Source organism: Nanorana parkeri, unplaced genomic scaffold (genome assembly GCF_000935625.1).
Source record: "Nanorana parkeri isolate BGI_ZX_2015 unplaced genomic scaffold, ASM93562v1 scaffold32, whole genome shotgun sequence".
NCBI classification, from domain to species: domain Eukaryota; kingdom Metazoa; phylum Chordata; class Amphibia; order Anura; family Dicroglossidae; genus Nanorana; species Nanorana parkeri.
The window spans coordinates 2,251,190-2,268,049 of NW_017306300.1; the positions used below are offsets into that span (position 1 = coordinate 2,251,190).

General features: G+C 43.7%; 1 protein-coding gene and 2 non-coding genes across 3 annotated transcripts in view; 1 reads left to right on the plus strand and 2 right to left on the minus strand.

Annotated features, from left to right (window-relative positions):
- Nucleotides 1–3,112, plus strand: part of MRPL58 (mitochondrial ribosomal protein L58) — a 9,595-nt gene extending 6,483 nt beyond the window's left edge. The window contains exon 6 of the mRNA XM_018568560.1: nucleotides 2,997–3,112. Within this exon, the coding sequence (XP_018424062.1) occupies nucleotides 2,997–3,081 (85 nt within the window). The 3' untranslated portion in view covers nucleotides 3,082–3,112. The remainder of the gene's footprint in view (nucleotides 1–2,996) is intronic.
- A 3,754-nt stretch (nucleotides 3,113–6,866) lies between these two features.
- TRNAR-CCU lies at nucleotides 6,867–6,939 on the minus strand. The gene has a single exon. It is a non-coding gene; the product is annotated as a tRNA-Arg (tRNA).
- Nucleotides 6,940–7,173: 234 nt separating this feature from the next.
- TRNAR-UCG lies at nucleotides 7,174–7,246 on the minus strand. Its single transcript has one exon. It is a non-coding gene; the product is annotated as a tRNA-Arg (tRNA).
- Between the last annotated feature and the right edge of the window lie 9,614 nt (nucleotides 7,247–16,860).

Below are 16,860 nucleotides of genomic sequence, written 5' to 3' on the forward strand. Positions count from 1 at the left end.
GGCTTCAGCACATTCACATGCTGGTTAGGCTAAGCCTATGAAAATATATATATCCGATCAGCCATAGCATTATGAGTAGGTCCCCCTTTTTAAAGTAAACCATCAAGACATTTACTCCACTAGACCTCTGAAGGTATGCTGTGGTATCTGCCACCAAGCCATCAGTAGCAGTCCTGTAAGGTGCAAGGTGGGGCCTCCCAAGGATGGGACTTGTTTTTTCAGCACATTCCATAGATGTTCAATTGGATTATGATTTGGAGGCCAGGTCAACACCTAAAACTCGTTGTTGTGTTTCCCAAACCATTCTTGAACCATTTTTGCAATGTGGCAAGGCGCATTATCTCGATAACGCCACTGCCATGAGGAATGGGTGTTCTTGGTCAGCAACAATGTTTAGGTAGGTGGTAGGCGCTTTTGGCCATGGACACAGGTCAGCATGAGCACCCTGACCGGTCCATGGCTATGCTGCCCCATTTACAACAAACTGTGGTGCACTGTGTGTTCAGACCCCTTTCTGTTAGAACCAGCATTAACTTTTCCAGCAATTTGAGCTACAGTAGCTCTTCTATTGGCTCGGCCTACACGGGCCAGCCTTTGCTCCCCAAATGCATCAATGAGCCTTGGCCGCCAGTGACCCTTTTGCAGGTTTTCCTTCTTGGATCCACTCTTGGTTTTCACACTTCTCACCAAGACAGTTTAACTCACTTTTCAGTTCTAACTGTCCCCGCAAGTAAATTATGATATAATCCACAAAGTCTTAACAGCGCTAAATGAAAAAACGTTTTGAGTAAGCTAGTATTAATTTAGACATGGGAATACAGTAGACGTGGTGTATCTGGACTTTGCTAAATCATTCGATACAGTACCCCACAAACGTTTAATCCATAAACTAAGGTTTGTCGGTTTGGATGAAAGTGTATGTACATGGGTGGAAAACTGGCTGCAAGAACGGACCCAGAGGGTAGTGATAAATGGGTCATTTTCGAACTGGGCAAAAGTTGGGAGTGGGGTGCCCCAGGGTTCGGTCCATGGATAGATTCTGTTTATCTTATACATCAACTACGATAAATAGTTAGATTTTTGATTTTTGCGGACGATACTAAACTCTGCAGAGCAGTAAATTAAGAACAGGAAATATATACACACTTCAACAGGACCTTGATAAAATTTTAAGCATGGGCTACAAGATGGCAAATGCGGTTTAATATTGAAAAATGTAAGGTTATGCACACGGGAGCCAAGAACGTGTGTGCAAACTACTAAAGGGTGTGCGCCATTGGGGAAGTCGGACATGAGGAAAGATCTGGGGGTGCTCCTAGATCACAGATTTGGCGATAGTATATCTTATGAGTACAGTTTACTGATGTATACCGCCAGTGACCAGTTGCACAATGTTCATCGACCTCCACAAGACTCAATATTCCTGAAAATTTGCATTACGACCTATCATGGAAATCATCAAGGTTCCCATAATGGATTAGTGTTCCCATTATTATTTCAAACATCTAGGTCTTGCAAATCTTTGAACATCAGAAATCTCTTTGCAACAAGTGTCAGTGTCAGACAGCTGTTTTGTTAGTGCAGATATGGAGATCTGAACACCATAGTGCACTTGCAAAACTCAAAGGAATACGATCTCATCCCATGTAAACAGCAATCTCATTGCAGTAAGTGTCAAAAAGCTGTTTTGTTAATGCAAATATGGAGTTTTAAACACAATGGTCCACTTTCAAAACTCAAAGGAATATGATCTCTTTCCATGTAAAGGGTATATGCAATCCATTGAATATTTTAAAAAAACATCTGCGGGCAAGAGCTAGAGTCTGTCATTATTATGCCCAGAATTAGTTACCTATAGAATGTTGAAAATGGCGCATTTTGATTTCCCCACTTGTTTGGGGATCTTGCCACTCTTGGACAATGAATACCCCAGAGATGCATCAGGAGCATCACATAGACTGAGCAGGGCCACCAGCTGTAGATATGTCCCAGTCTAAGATATCACCAGCACACCATGTTCAGATGAGAGGACAGGACCTTTTATTGTCACCAACAGGAAGTGATGGTTCGAGGCCACTAGAGACCTCTTCATCAGTGACTGCTGTCTGAGGTAGATCTAGTGGCCTTGAAATGTCACTTGCTGTTGGTTACAATTAAGTTGCCCATCTTCTCATCTGAATATCTTGTGTGCTGGGGTTATCTTGGATTGGGACTTGTGTTGTGGGAGCACAATCTGCTATTTCATTATAGCACCCTTTTTATAAGTGGGTCTGAATTTCATATGGACAAGCAAAGCAAATGGCAAACGCACTCATCAATTTACTAGCTTTAAAGCAAGGTGCACATGAAAGGGCTTTAAACAGTAACAGCAAAAAGTTTCCCAGCACACGCACCAGCCAGCATGCAAAAAAAACTTGTCTCACCGCTAAGGTTAAAAACAGAGGTTTAGATACACGTCTTCTGCAGAAAATGTGAAAGCCGCGCCAAGGCACCTCTACATAGTGTGGTCCTAACGCTAACCCATGAGAGTCTCCATCTTGGTGCACATGTGGCAAAATATAAAATTGGGTGCAGGTTTGTCAGGATGAAGCCCAACATCCCTTAAAGGCATAGGGACGCACAAGGGACCCCGCACATCACAACGGCAGCTGAGACCTTTTTGCTGAATTTCATATGGTATGCGGCTTAAGGCCTTTATAGCTATTGCGCTATATAAACTTCTATTGGGCTCAAGGCCTTTATAGCTATTGCGCTAAGCACTGCATAGATTTTTTTTTTTTTTTTAGAATAGTATGTCATTTATAGAGAGGGGTTCTTTTATACGCTTTTTAAGCAATAAAAACATCACTGGTTGTAATACCTCCCTACGCAATCCAAGACTGAACTAAAAAATGTTGGTCATAGAAAGTATTTCTCTTACTTGTTTTCTATAGTTGAAACTCTTAATGTATTCCAAGCTCTTGATTAAATTATCTGTAATATGTTTCTGTTTACAGACTTCAAAATATGAACCATGAACGGTTACGGCAAAAGAAGATGAATTCCTCCATAAAACAGAATAGGAGTGTGAGCATGGACTAGGTGATGCCAAGCCTACAGTAGTGGACTTTGTATTACAGTGATGGTTATGAAGAGGCCCAACAGCCAGATGTGAATAATAAAGATTTCTGGGGGATAAAATGTAATATGTGCTCTACACATTGTGTAAGATTGCAGCATTTTATACATTATTATAAATATTTAATAAACTTCTGTACAGATTTCCCAGTGTTCAGTGACTATTAAATGTGCACTTTGTGTTTGAGCTATGGTACTGTCATTTCCACACAGTCATCGGTCACTCTTGAGAAACAAGAGACCGTAGAATGAGAATGTATTTTCTTCCAAATTTCCCCATTCATTATACATATACGACATAATATGTTTCTGTTTTCGTTAGATGCGAAGATGTCATGTGGACATGTTTTTATATCTTAACCACCTCCCGTCCGCCGAACATAGCAAAACGGCCGCACGGGAGCCTTGTAGATGCGGGTGGGCGTCTTAAAACGTCCTTTGTGTGCGCCAGGCGGGAAACTGTCCAAATTTGAAACAACCAGCGATAGCTGTTTACATACAAGCAGCCCGGCCTCTGTACAGACGCCCGATCGCTTGTATGTGGTACCTTTGTGCGCCCCCCTCCGTTGCCACGATCCCGGACTCCGTGCAGGCCCGGGACCGGCATTTTGGCTCTGTGCAGGGAGTGCAGCACACCATCTCCCTTCGATCTCCTCCCCGTTCTGTGAATGCAGGAAGTGATGTTTATTACATCACTTCCGCATTCAGCTGTCGCTCTCTGGCTACAGAAGCCGGAGAGAAGCTGGTGAAGTGGATCTCTGCTTCTTAGGGGATCCCTAGATGACATTAGGTTCTTAGAGATCCCCCCTGTCTCCATAAAGAGGACCTGTCACTAATTTCATATCACATAGAGGAATGCTGAACCCCCTATGTGATGACAATAAAGTTACGTTTAAAAAAAAAAAATTAGTCAAAAAATGTTTCAAAGTCCCCCACATACACACACAAACATGCGTCGAGTGCGCCTACGTGCAAAAATGACAATTGCGCCCATTATGTTACATATCGCAAACATCCGAGTATGAGCAATAATTTTAGGGCCATCAGTCACTGATAACACTAAATTGATGAGCGGCAAAAGCTTTTGAAACGTCACCTATGGCCAATTTTGGGTGTGGTATTTTTTTTTAGAGGTGCACCAAAATGAAAATTTCAAAAAAGAAACCAAAATGAAAAAAGTCAAACCGAAAAAAAAAATAACTTTTTCAATTTTTTAAAAAATATATTTTTATTTTTTATAAACTTTAAAAAAAAACAAATTGATTTTATTTTTATTAAATGTTTTATTTTTTACTTTACTTTTAGGGGCTTTGGGGAAATATTGGGGGTCTAAACAGACCCCTGATATTTCCCTTTTTAAAATAGAAAAAGAGAATGAGGACACAAAATCATCAATCTCTCTTTCTGCAGCCCCTGTTATCAATGAACAGGAATCCTCTATACTGAGTGTTCCTGTTCATTCATAACATGAGGACAGAGTATGTTTACTATATCCACAATCATGAATGAACAGGAGGTGATGTAGATCACTTCCCATTCATTCATAATTGGGGACACAGTAACCATACTCTGTCCTCTGTTATGTACAAACGCTCAGCGATCGCTGAGTCTTTGTACCCGCTCTCCATCCTTGATCGAGAGTGCAGGGAGGACATCTCGATCTGACAGCTGACTCCTCCCCCGCACCACCGGCCGGCCTCCTGTGACAGCATCACATGCTCTGCCTGAAGAAGGGGATCATGTGAGACCCCCAAAACCTTGCAATATATGTGATATGCTGCATATCCGTCAATAAAGAGATGCATCTGTACAGCAATCTGAGTGCTGGTGTCCATATTATTATTCTTACTTGAGAACGGCTGCCATCCGTTGTCACCGCAGCACCCATCTATTTTACATGGAGAAAAGCGGTCAGGAGTGCGATGGGTTCATGGACTAGCATTGAGAGCTGTCACCTCGCACACACCGCTCTCTCGATCTGTCACAGGAGGCTGGGTGGTGCGGAGAGGAGAGACGCCGGCCGCTCACAGCGCTGTCCTCCCAGTGAGAATGGGAAAATGAGTCGTAGATTATTCATATGGAAATAGCACCGTCCATTCATATGGAAATATCACAGTTGACACTATTTTCAGTGGGGGGCCAGTAGCCCCATCTTAATTTTGGTTGCCCCTGACTGCCTGACATCTTGTGTCTGGGTTTCTGCTGCCATGAAACCCGGACACAGCATTCAAAACCCGGGCTGTCCCCACAGTTGGCCATATGCTGCCCAATTTTCTCTTGACTAACAGTGTCGATGGAGGAATCTCCAGTGTCGACTATTTCCTCAAGCAGGCCCAGCACCCGCGGCTGCATGAATACTTGTAAAGTGACTGCATCTGATATTTTCCACCCGGCTCAGTTGATGTTTAAATTGACTTTTGTCAATCTGGGAGGTTTGCAGGGCCACCCATTCTGTGCCATCTATAGCCAGTGTTAGTGCTTGCAACAGTCATGTGGAGGGGATGTAAATCCCTTAGGGTCAATTCACACCCTAGTGTTGTGCTAAACATGCTAGGTGCGCTGGTGCATGGAATCCCAATGCACTCCCAATATACTCACACCATTCTCTGCAGCATAGAGGACTGAGCACCCCAGGATGTCACATTGAAGACCCCTGGAATAAAGGAATGTATACAGAACAAAAGGGGTGCCCTACCTGGAGTTAGGCATCAATCAGCTCATTGCACTAGATCAAGGATAGGCAAACTTCGGCCCCAAGAAGCATTGCAAGACTAAAAACCATAGGCAGGACTCCCAGAGGCATAATGGGATTTGTAATTTCACCACAGCTGGGAGAGCTGAAGTTTACCTACCTCTGTACTAGATGATATCTTCCCAACTACTCCCTACAGACAGTTCCTTATCCTGAGTTCATCTCTGTGCAATGCAACATTGTACACGCATTGCAGCATGTTTTTAGACTTGATACCTTGCATTGAGGCAGGGCATTCATTTGAATCAGCTGCCTACCGCATCTAAATCGCACCGTGCATGACCCTTCATTTCAAATCACGTCGCACCACAACACATGGCAATATGTTATCATGCATTATGGTGTGATGCAACACACATGCAATGGCTAGGTGCATTGGGGTGCCATTAAGAGATAATGAGCACGGCAGCGCAGCAAACATTGTCACATGCGATCTTACATAATACAGAAACGTATGCATTCATACGTCGCATAGATGTGAATGGAGAGTTATAGTTATCATTGTACCAAACACAAAGCATGCAATGATAAAAGAGAACCTCCCTCTCCGTGCAGGTCCATCTACTCTGCTCAGGTCTTAGTACAGGTTTGCTTCCAGCCCATTGAAAACAGCGGAATCTGATGTCCAGCAGGGGTCGCTGTGTCAGCTCTGAGCTATGGAGGCATTGTGCAGCAAATAGCGAATACAAAGGATCACTACAATTCTCATCTGTCAGGGAAGATTTCCCCTATTCAGGATGTCTGGGACCCTGTAAACCGATTTCCGATGTTAGCTATTCTGCAAAGCATTCAGACTTTGCAGAATAATTCTGCACAGTATTTGAAATAAACCCAGTCTGAATGCTTTACATTGGATTATGAAAACAATTGTGTTGAAAGTTGTTCACCTTTGTGAACGCATGAATATGGGACTAAGAAAAATATGGCAGAATAGGTTTTTTATGCTAAACGAAGAAAGATAATCAATATTATTAGGGCCAATTTAAAAAAAATGATCCACCCCAGATGGGACTCGAACCCACAATCCCTGGCTTAGGAGGCCAGTGCCTTATCCATTAGGCCACTGGGGCTGTACATAGATTGTAGTCAGCTATTCTGCCATATAGCCACAACAGCACACGGATACACGTTTATACTATGTGTATGTTTTACTACTAAACAATATAGCATATATTTTAACCAGTAGCTTGACCAATGCTGATTATTTGCGGACTATTCACAAAATGAATTCCATACCTAATAGTAGAATACAAAGGCAGTCAGAAATCTATCAAAATAATGTAACCTGGAAGTAAAGGCAAAATCGACCACGAAGGGACTCGAACCCTCAATCTTCTGATCCGAAGTCAGACGCCTTATCCATTAGGCCACGCGGTCGCTGTGACACGTGTTGTCTTCAAGATGTATGTAGCATGCAACACCATGTGTGTTACAGATGTCTAGTATCTATGTGTTTCTATTTTTTTTGTTTTTAGCTCCTAATCAGATAAGTAAATATTCAAATTAAAACAAACTCCGATGTGGAAACATTAGAATTTTCTTCAAGGTATACTATGTGAAAAATTTTGCATTCAAATGAAAATTCTATCGAGGTCTCATGCGCACAGACATCAAATTTACTATGTTCAGATCTGTAATTTATGCAGATCTGGATGCAGCACTATTATGTGCTACAGGCCCATTCACACTGCTCGACTTTGTACTGGCTCCATACACTGCCACCATTGCTAGGGTAGCCAGGACAGAGTAGGAAGCGGAGTAAGGGAAGGGTCAAACAGCGCATGCGTAGCGTGCCGTGCCGGACTGTATTTAACTGGTTGCCATACAGCCATTGTACATAAACCAGCAGCCACATAAGGGCAGGTGGGCGTTTATAAACGTTCTATCCCGCTCACGCTGGTGCGCAACCACTAGCGCAGGATTGGGAGCTGGAAATTTTAACAAATTATAGCTTTGATATATAAAAGCATTGATGTGGCTATCGAGCCGTCCAATCGCTCGTATCGTGTGGGAAGGGTGAGGGAGGGGTGCGGGAAGTGTGCGCCCCCCTATGAGCCACTTTGGGTATGGTAGTTTTTTGGGATTTTGCGGCCGCACGCATTTTTAGGGCTTGACATGTTTGGCTGTTACCCGACGTGACCTCATCTTTAATATTTTACCATAAAACTAGGTAATCATTAGAGATGCAACTAAATTGAATTTTGAGACCAAAACTGCAAATAAAAAATGTTGTCAGGCCGGGGAGGAGAGCGGAGCCGCTGTCCTCCTATCAGTTTCCGTACAGCAGCGGCTCCTCAGCCGTCCATTTTTTTTCGGATTCCCGCTGCCTCAGCCCATACAAGCGGGGGAGAGCAGCGGGGATCTGGGCCCCCCCAGTGCCGCGAGCCCCATAGCGACCCAGCGCTCATTGTACCATATGAAGGTTTTATTCCGTCACCGTCATTGATAAACTGAACAATTAAGATGGAAAAATCCTGTCATTGGTTGGGAAGGGGTTAATATATCCCCCTGGCCATCCACTAGGAGTCTTATTGCCAGTACTGCATGGTGGGAAAGGGTATAAACATTTGGGAGGACCTGCTGGAAGCTCTGTTCCCTCCCAGGCTTGCCTTGGAAAGACGTGTGTGGTGCTCTTACTGACTTCCCAAGCCTGCTGCCTATGAACAGACATATGTAATAGCTGTAGATAGGCCCAGGGCTGGAGCCTGAAGTTAGCACTACCTCACTGGAGGTGTTGACCAGGAGTGAAGCGGAACCTTGGACTTGTTTACGTTGGGAGAAATTCTGTTGCAAGAGGAGAGTTTAGAGAAGCTGTGTAGGAGCTTGGACCTTGCAAGAAGTCTGGAGGCCTGTCTAGTAAGATAATGCTCCTGCTGCTGTTCAATCCATGCTAATATACAGATTGCCGGTCTCAGCCTGAAGGTTCTCTTCTCTTTACTAGAGTTTGTTGGCCCTAATAAACTTTATCAACAGTTCAAAGGTGACTGGCATCCATCTATACACTTCCTCACTACATACTGTATCATGAACTCTACCCTAAAGGTGAAATGTCAGCCCACCTGATATCTGGGGGTCCCTAATAACCTCCAGTGGGTAAGGGGGGTGCTACAGTAGCATAATGTCAGTAAAATCCTTCATAGACCCAAAGCAATCACCAAATGAGTTAAAAATTAAGAAAAGCTCACAAGTACTAAGTCTACATAACATTTGTCATAAAGGCAATTTCATCCTTGCTGGGAATTGGTAAAGCACAGCAGGCACTTCATTAACAAAACTACCTGGTTCTAACCATCAAATTGAGTGAAACCAGCCATTGATTTTACCTGCTACGCATGTGGTTTGGATTTTATTTTTAATGGTTTCAAATCCTGTTAGATTAATCCCTCATTCACATGGGTAACGGGCGGCCTGTACAGCTCTGTGCTGCGTGCCCAGCCGTATCGGGCCACTCCCGGGAAGGACAGGTGCTGCGTGTGATTTGTACGCACCAACCTGTCCTTCTCTATGGGAGTACGCTGCCCTACGCTCACCCGACCTGCACGTCCGTACGGGTGCTGGTATCCCTGCTCAGACGCAGACAGGATCCATCCTGTCAGAGTACAATTACAGACACCTGCACGGACGTGCAGTTTGGGTAAGCGTAGGGCGGCGTATTCCCATAGAGAAGGACAGGCTGCTGCTTCCCGGGAGCGGCCCCATACGGCCTTGCACGCGGCACGGATCTGTATGGGCCGGCCATTACCCATGTGAATGAGGGCTAAGAGTGTATAAGTATTCCATCATTATACGTATGTCTGTTTTACTGCGACTGATGCATACAAGCGACTGCGACTGATGCGACTGAGAATACAATTCACATTATCATTAGTTTAATTTAATTTACAAAAAGAAAACACAAACACCAAAAAAAAGTTGTAGTACTTAAATAACAAAAAAAAAGACTAAATACAAAGAACACTCAGTGAAATAAAACTACCATAAATGCACCCTCCCCCACCCCAAAATCCAAATTAAAAGAGGAAAAATAAGATATTTTTCTAAGAACATTTTGCCTGAGCAACTCAATAAGTAAAATTGTTTTTTGAGAGACCAAGCTTAGGGGGTATGACATCAAGCAGCCCTGGGCTCACGGGTGAATGTTGCAGAGAACCGTGACATTTTGTGGCGTCATTCTCTATGATATTTGGGACCTGCCTACTACAGGAGGAAGTAGTGGAGGAAGTGGATCAGTGATATATAATAACCAGACTGAAGAGCCATGGAAAACATTGTACTAAATATGTTTAACAATTACATGAGGGAGCTCCGGGGAAGAAAGGAGGCTGTGGGAGGCAGAGGAATGTAGGACGAGGACTGGGCTTTAAGCAACCCCAGCATTGTGCCCATCGCCATACTTATCCTACAGACTAGGGTTGCCACCTTTTCTTCAAGCGAAACCCGAACACTTTAGCGACGCGTGGACATTTTTTCGGGAGAATGAGTCGTAGCTTATTCATATGGAAATAGCGCCGTCCATTCATATGTTAATATCACAGTTGACACTATTTTCAGTGGGGGACCAGTAGCCCCTATCTTAATTTTGGTTGCCCCTGTCTGCCTGACATCTTCTGTCTGGGTTTCTGCTGCCATGAAATTCGGACACAGCATTCAAAACCCGGGCTGTCCGGGTGAATCAAGGACAGGTGGCAACCCTACTACAGACTGTGAGGTGCATATGCACTGCATTTCACCCTTCCCTTCTTTCCATAGAAGGGTGAAGGACCATGCTCGAGTCCCGGGGATATTTTTCAGCTTCTAACCATTGGGCAGAACAAAAGAACCCGTCTATTTTTATTTATTTTTATAAAGTAAAGTTTTATGGCCATGATTTCGCTGAAGGCATCTAAAACCCATTATTTAGGCGCAATCAGCGGCAGTGTTCCCAGGAGAAACAGAGCTCTCGGATTTCACCACTAATGTATTTGCAGCAGCGTTTTGCATTTAAGATTTGCCTGACCAATGATATTGATAGGGGTGGTGTACAAACTCATCGGATAAGAATTGTTGATTTTTTTCCTGCTTAATATAAGTTCTATATTGCTTTTCAACTGCAGAAAGAGACCAGAGCAGAGGCCATGTGGTTACTCCTCTTACTGAGTGCAGCAGGTAAGTGCACCTTTTAGAATTTATACTCTTATCAGTTGGAGGTTGTGTCTGCTGCTGCTAAAAAGCTTTTCTCTGTTAGCATTTAGGGAATAAATGTGTTCAATGACATAGGAAAGTTCAGGATCATCAAACATGTCTAAAGGTGCACATACACCTTACAACCATCGCAAGACTCTTGTCTTGCAATGGTTGTAAGCTAATTAAAAGCTCGTACGATCTGCTCATCTTGGACAGGCAGATCGTACTTGCGATCATCACAAGCCCGCCCCCCTGAGGGGCGGCTTCCGATGACCGCAATGCTGAACAGGCAGTGTGCGCGTGCGCACACCGGCCCGTTCCGCAGTAGTTGAACGAGCAGGCTGATTCGACAAAAGACGTGCGACCGTACAGTAAAAACGGTCGCACGCCGGCTTCCATACACCTTGCGATTATCGTACGATTGCGGGATTTCCCGCGATTATCGTACGATAATCACAAGGTGTATGGGCACCTTTAGGTATCATTCTTAATCCAATGTTGGTTGATTAAAACTATTACACATTTACATCAAGAAAGTTGACAATCCTGTGTTTCTGGACCTGTGCCAAGCAGCATAGGTAACAATCATTGATCTGCTCATATCAGCTGTTTCAAGCTGACCATACACATTATTATTATACAGGTTTTATATCGCGCCTTCAGTTTGCGCAGCGCTTTACAATATAAGGAAGACATTACAATACAATTCCAGACAAGATGGTACGGAGGGCCCTGCCCCTGAGGACTTACATTACAATTTGATCTATCAACAACTATGTAGTACAATACTAATACTGAATACTAATGAATTGCATTGTCTAGGTAGACCCTCACATTACATGGTTGTGGTAAATCTAAAAAGAAAGTTGTACAAAGATTATACAATCAAATTGGGAGTTGTGTGGGCACTGGCCAGCTTTGTAGAAATTTTGAGCAGGTCTGAGGCTGCTTGAGTACTAAAGTACATCACTTCACTATAACTCAGGCCTTGGGGATACATCAGGGGTAATCCAGTTTCCTTTCTTGCCAGCCTACAGAAAAATAAGGAAAAACATCTCAGGCGGCACCTGGAAGACAAAAGTAAATGTAAACCTTTAAATGACAATAAAGTGATTTTGTAGTTATGCAAAAAACTGTCTGTGCAAAACAAGTCCCTAAAGGCTAAGCAGTGGCGTCACAAGGGGGGTGCGGCCCGCACCCGGGTGACACCATTGGAGGGGTGACACCAAAATGACTCACAGTCATTTTGGTGTCACCCCCCTCTGAAAAGTCAGGCGCTCGGTCATGGACCGAACGCCCGACAGTATCAGGAGAGAGGAGGGGACCCGGCGGCATACCTTCATCACCAAGATGGCCGCCGGCAGGTATCAGAATAGGTATCAGAATAAGGACATCACGCGCATGTGCAGTGACGTCTCGGCGGGGTGACACTCGGTTACCGCTCCGGGTGTCACCCAGCCTCGGGACGCCCCTGAGGCTAAGTACTCTGTTTAGACCCGGTTTCATGTTCCACTCATATTCAGGGTGTAACATGAAACATGGATTTAGATACCCTTTAACCACTTGAAGACCAGGTGTTTAGACCCCCTTCCTGGCTAGGCAATTTTTCAGTATTCAGCGCTGTGGTACTTTGACTGACATTTATTCCGTCATGCAACGCTGTACTGAAATTAATTTTATACCATTGTTTGGGGACAGATAGAGCTTTCTTTTTGTGGTATTTAATCACCACTGCGGTTTTTATTTTTTACTATGTTAAGGAAAAATTACTGAAAATTTTAATTTTCTTTTTATATATTATGTTAGGAAACAATTATTATTACCCAATTTTTTGGTAAAATATAAAAGACGGGGTCACGTCGGGTAAATAGACACCAAACATGTCCCGCTTTAAATTTGCGCGCACCAGCGAAATCGCAAAAAACGACGACTATACCCAAAATTGACCATAGGCGACGCTTTAAAAGCTTTTACCGCTCATCAGTTTACTGTTATCGGTGATGGCCCTAGAATTATTGCTCTCACTGCGATGTTCGCGGTGATATGTAACATGTGTGGCGTAATGGGCGCAATTGTCGTTTTTGCACGTATGCGCACCTGACGCATGTTTGCATGCGTGTATGTATGGTTGGGGACTTTTCAAAAAAAAAATTTTTTCATGTTTAATGTTACAAAATTTTTTTGCAACTTTCATTTTTTTGTGAATCTGTTGCAAAGTTCCTTACCTGGAGAGTATGCCAGTGACAACACTTTCTGTTGCAGCCTGACAACAATAAGCCACTGCACTCGCAATTAGCAGCAGTGTTGTCAGCCTGCCGATACGCTTCTTCAATTTGCTTTTGGGCTGCACATTAGGCCTATTAAATAGTCAACCAAACTGCCAACTGAAGGAGTTCCTATGGCAGGCTGACGACGCTGCTGCTATTTTCGAGCCAGCAGCTCAGTTTTGTCAGCCTGCAACAGGAAGCTCTGTTACTTGGGGAACATACACTAAAATATTCTTACTTTCCCTTGTTTTCTAGATATCCCTGCTGGGGAATTGCTGAGCAGGACCTGTAAAGAATTTGATGTGGTTGACCATCTGAATATCATTAAACATGGACCCTTGCTGTCAATGACCATGCCAAAGAAGGACTGGAGTAAACCACTGCATGTTTCTATTGATACAACATTCATTTCAATTCAGTCTTTGGTGAGAACAAAATGGCTGACTATCACCCTGATATGTAAAAAGTAGGGATGCACAGATACTGGTTTTTCAGTATTGAGTACAAGTACCAATATTTATTTTTCGGTACTCGCCGTATACCGATACCGGAAGTCCCATTAAGGAAGCCGCCCCTTAATAGCCGGGAAGCCGGCTCCATGTGACGAGGAAGCAAGGGGCCGGCTTTCTGGCCAATCAGGAAGCAGGGGGTTGGTAATGACTCCCCGCCCAGCTTCCTGATTGGCCAGCTTTCTGACCAATCAATAAGCCAGGCGGGCAAGTTATTACACCGAAGTGACGAGGGAGCATGGAGTCAGCTTCCCAGCCAATCAGGAAACCAGGGGTTGGCTGGGAAGCCAGCTCCATGCTCCCTCGTCACCAGAGTGCTGAAATTATACACAAAGCAGTCGCATGTTAAGCAACTGCTCCAGGTTCTGTCTGCTCCAGTTTTGATAAACTCCATTCAGTATGTTGCACATTTGTTACATACACGTGCGCCCTATGTGCGCATATGTGTACAACCCCTATTAGACACCTAGTGTCTCCCCTGCCCTCTGCTAAAGCTAATCAAGCCTAGACTGTGCTTGATATACTTTATACACAGCCTTTCAGATGAGATTTTGCAAGCTCTGAGCTCGGAGATTCTCTGAGCTGAGCACTTCGGGGGTCACACATTGGAGAGGTCATCAGGGAATGGATGTTCTCCGATATCCACCCACTGGCCAATCTCACAATCTTTGTTGCTGTCTCAGGCTTCCAGGAGGAGTGGCAGAGGACAAAGATCCATGTAATGGGAGTCCACGGAAGAGGGGGCAGCACCCCACGAGTTATGCAAAGCTGATCAGGCAGCTCTACAGCCACCCAGATCACTTTTACTGAATAGCCGGGAGCTGGCTGTGCAAAACAGGAACCATCTCACGGCTTCTACTGCAGCTGTGAGCTTGCTTTACCCACTTCAGGTCAGGACGTAGGACATACATCCACAATACTGAAGTGGTTAATATTTCTACATTCTCTATACATCCCTGTTGCAAATGAGTATAAGTCGATTAAGAACCGTTTTCCTGTTAGAACAGTTAGATTATTGCCATTTCCGTCCAGTAGTGTTATTCTCCAGGAATGAGACATTTATTGAACACTTAGTGGATAAGTGCAGTTGATTGAAGTGGGTAAAGCAAGCTGTGAGCTTGCTTTACCCCCTAGGTCAGGACGTAGGACATACATCTACAATACTGAAGTGGTTAATATGATATATTAGGAGTGTAATATTTCTACATTCCCTATACATCCCTGTTGTAATCAGTTAGATTATTGCCATTTCCGTCCTTGCTAACCCAGTAGTGTTATTCTCTAGTAATGAGACATTTATTGAACACTTAGGGGATAAGTGCAGTTTATTGTCCCTCTCATCAGTGTCCTATTTCCCTAGGTTGAAAAGACACAGACTATGACAACATACTTCTGGCTATCCGTGGTAAGAGTCATTCCAGCTCTCCTAGTAGGGCTGTTCTTTGTATTCAGAGACATCTTCCACTAACAAGTACATTTCTTCCTGCAGGTGTGGAAAAATGATTTTATATCTTGGAACCCAGATGATTTCTGCAATATAAACTATATTACTCTCCCTTTGTCCTACTTCTGGGTACCAGACCTCTATTTCCATGAACAGTAAGACATCATGAGTTTGTTTAATACATTGAAGGTGGCTTTTAGGTCTGCATATATGGAAAGCCACATAGTTAATTGTCCAACGTGACAGCTGGTGTAAAGAATCATTACTGTCCCTGCTGGGGAGATTTCTCATTACTTCCTATCCTATTGGCACATAGCCACAATCTGATATAAGGTGTGTCACCAGGACAGGAATGGAATGGAAATCTCACCAGTGGGGACACAGCTAACAATAAAGCTAACAATTTTTTTTATCCCTTCACTTTATGTAAATCAGGGGTCTCTGTTGCTTTTTGCCTCCTCAGCGGGGAGGACTTGCGATGATCGCAAGTACGATCTGCCTGTCCAAGATCGTACAAAATTTTAATAACCTTACAACCATCGCACAACGAAAGTCGTGCGATGGTTGTAAGGTGTATGGGCAGCCTTAAGCTGGCCATACACCTATAGGTTATCTGCAGATTTTCTATGGTCAAATGGAAAAAGTGCAACAGATTCCTCCATCTACGCTACACCTGAACAATGCCTGCATCCAATCAGATTGTTCAGGTTTTTTGAGCTTGGCTCAGCAGGAGATTCCTCCATCCACACAGTGTAGCGTAGATGGAGGAATCTTTTGCACTTATTCCATCTGGCCATAGAAAATCTGCAGATAATTTAAAGGTGTATGGCCAGCTTTACACTCAGTACATGTTTTCAGACGGGGCATTTCAGGGGGGGCTCAGCAGAAGTTGAAAACATGTCATGGGCCCCCTTTAGATGCCAGTGTAAACAAAGCCTTGAGCTGACAATGTGTATTAAAGCCATAGCAGAGGTGTGCCAGAGTGTTCCTCCTTTTTCTTTGGCAGAGTTGTTGAAGACACATCTCCATGGATAATGTATGTCAATGTAACATCAGACGGTATGATTAAAGCAGTCAAACCCATGCATTTAACAAGCACATGCGTTTTGGATATCCATTATTTCCCATTTGATGTTCAGAAGTGTTCTACATCCCTTACAAGCTTCATGCACCTTGGTGAGTTTTGTTTTAAAATGGGATACACTGTTGTACCGGCCATGCTCCCACAGAGGCCTTGAAGGTACAGGACCCAGGAAAGAGGAAGAAGTTGAATGCAGTGAACTGACACTGAAAAGGCAGTTCTCTCCTGGTACACGTACTGTCTTCCTGGAGCCACTCAGCCCCTGTGGCTGAGAACCCTGGGTGACTTTGAGGCCACATAACACAGTGGTATTGGCTTACACTGCCACAATATATATATATATATATATATGTATTTTCTTTTCTGTTTGCTATTGGCTACTATCGCAGTTGATAACAAGTAATGACAACACAACTATACCCTAAATGCAATATTTACACAGATTGTGCTGTGTGTAGGTCCTCATACAGGTTGAAATCTGCACACAACACTACGAGGCTGATTTACTAAAGGAATTGAGAATCTTT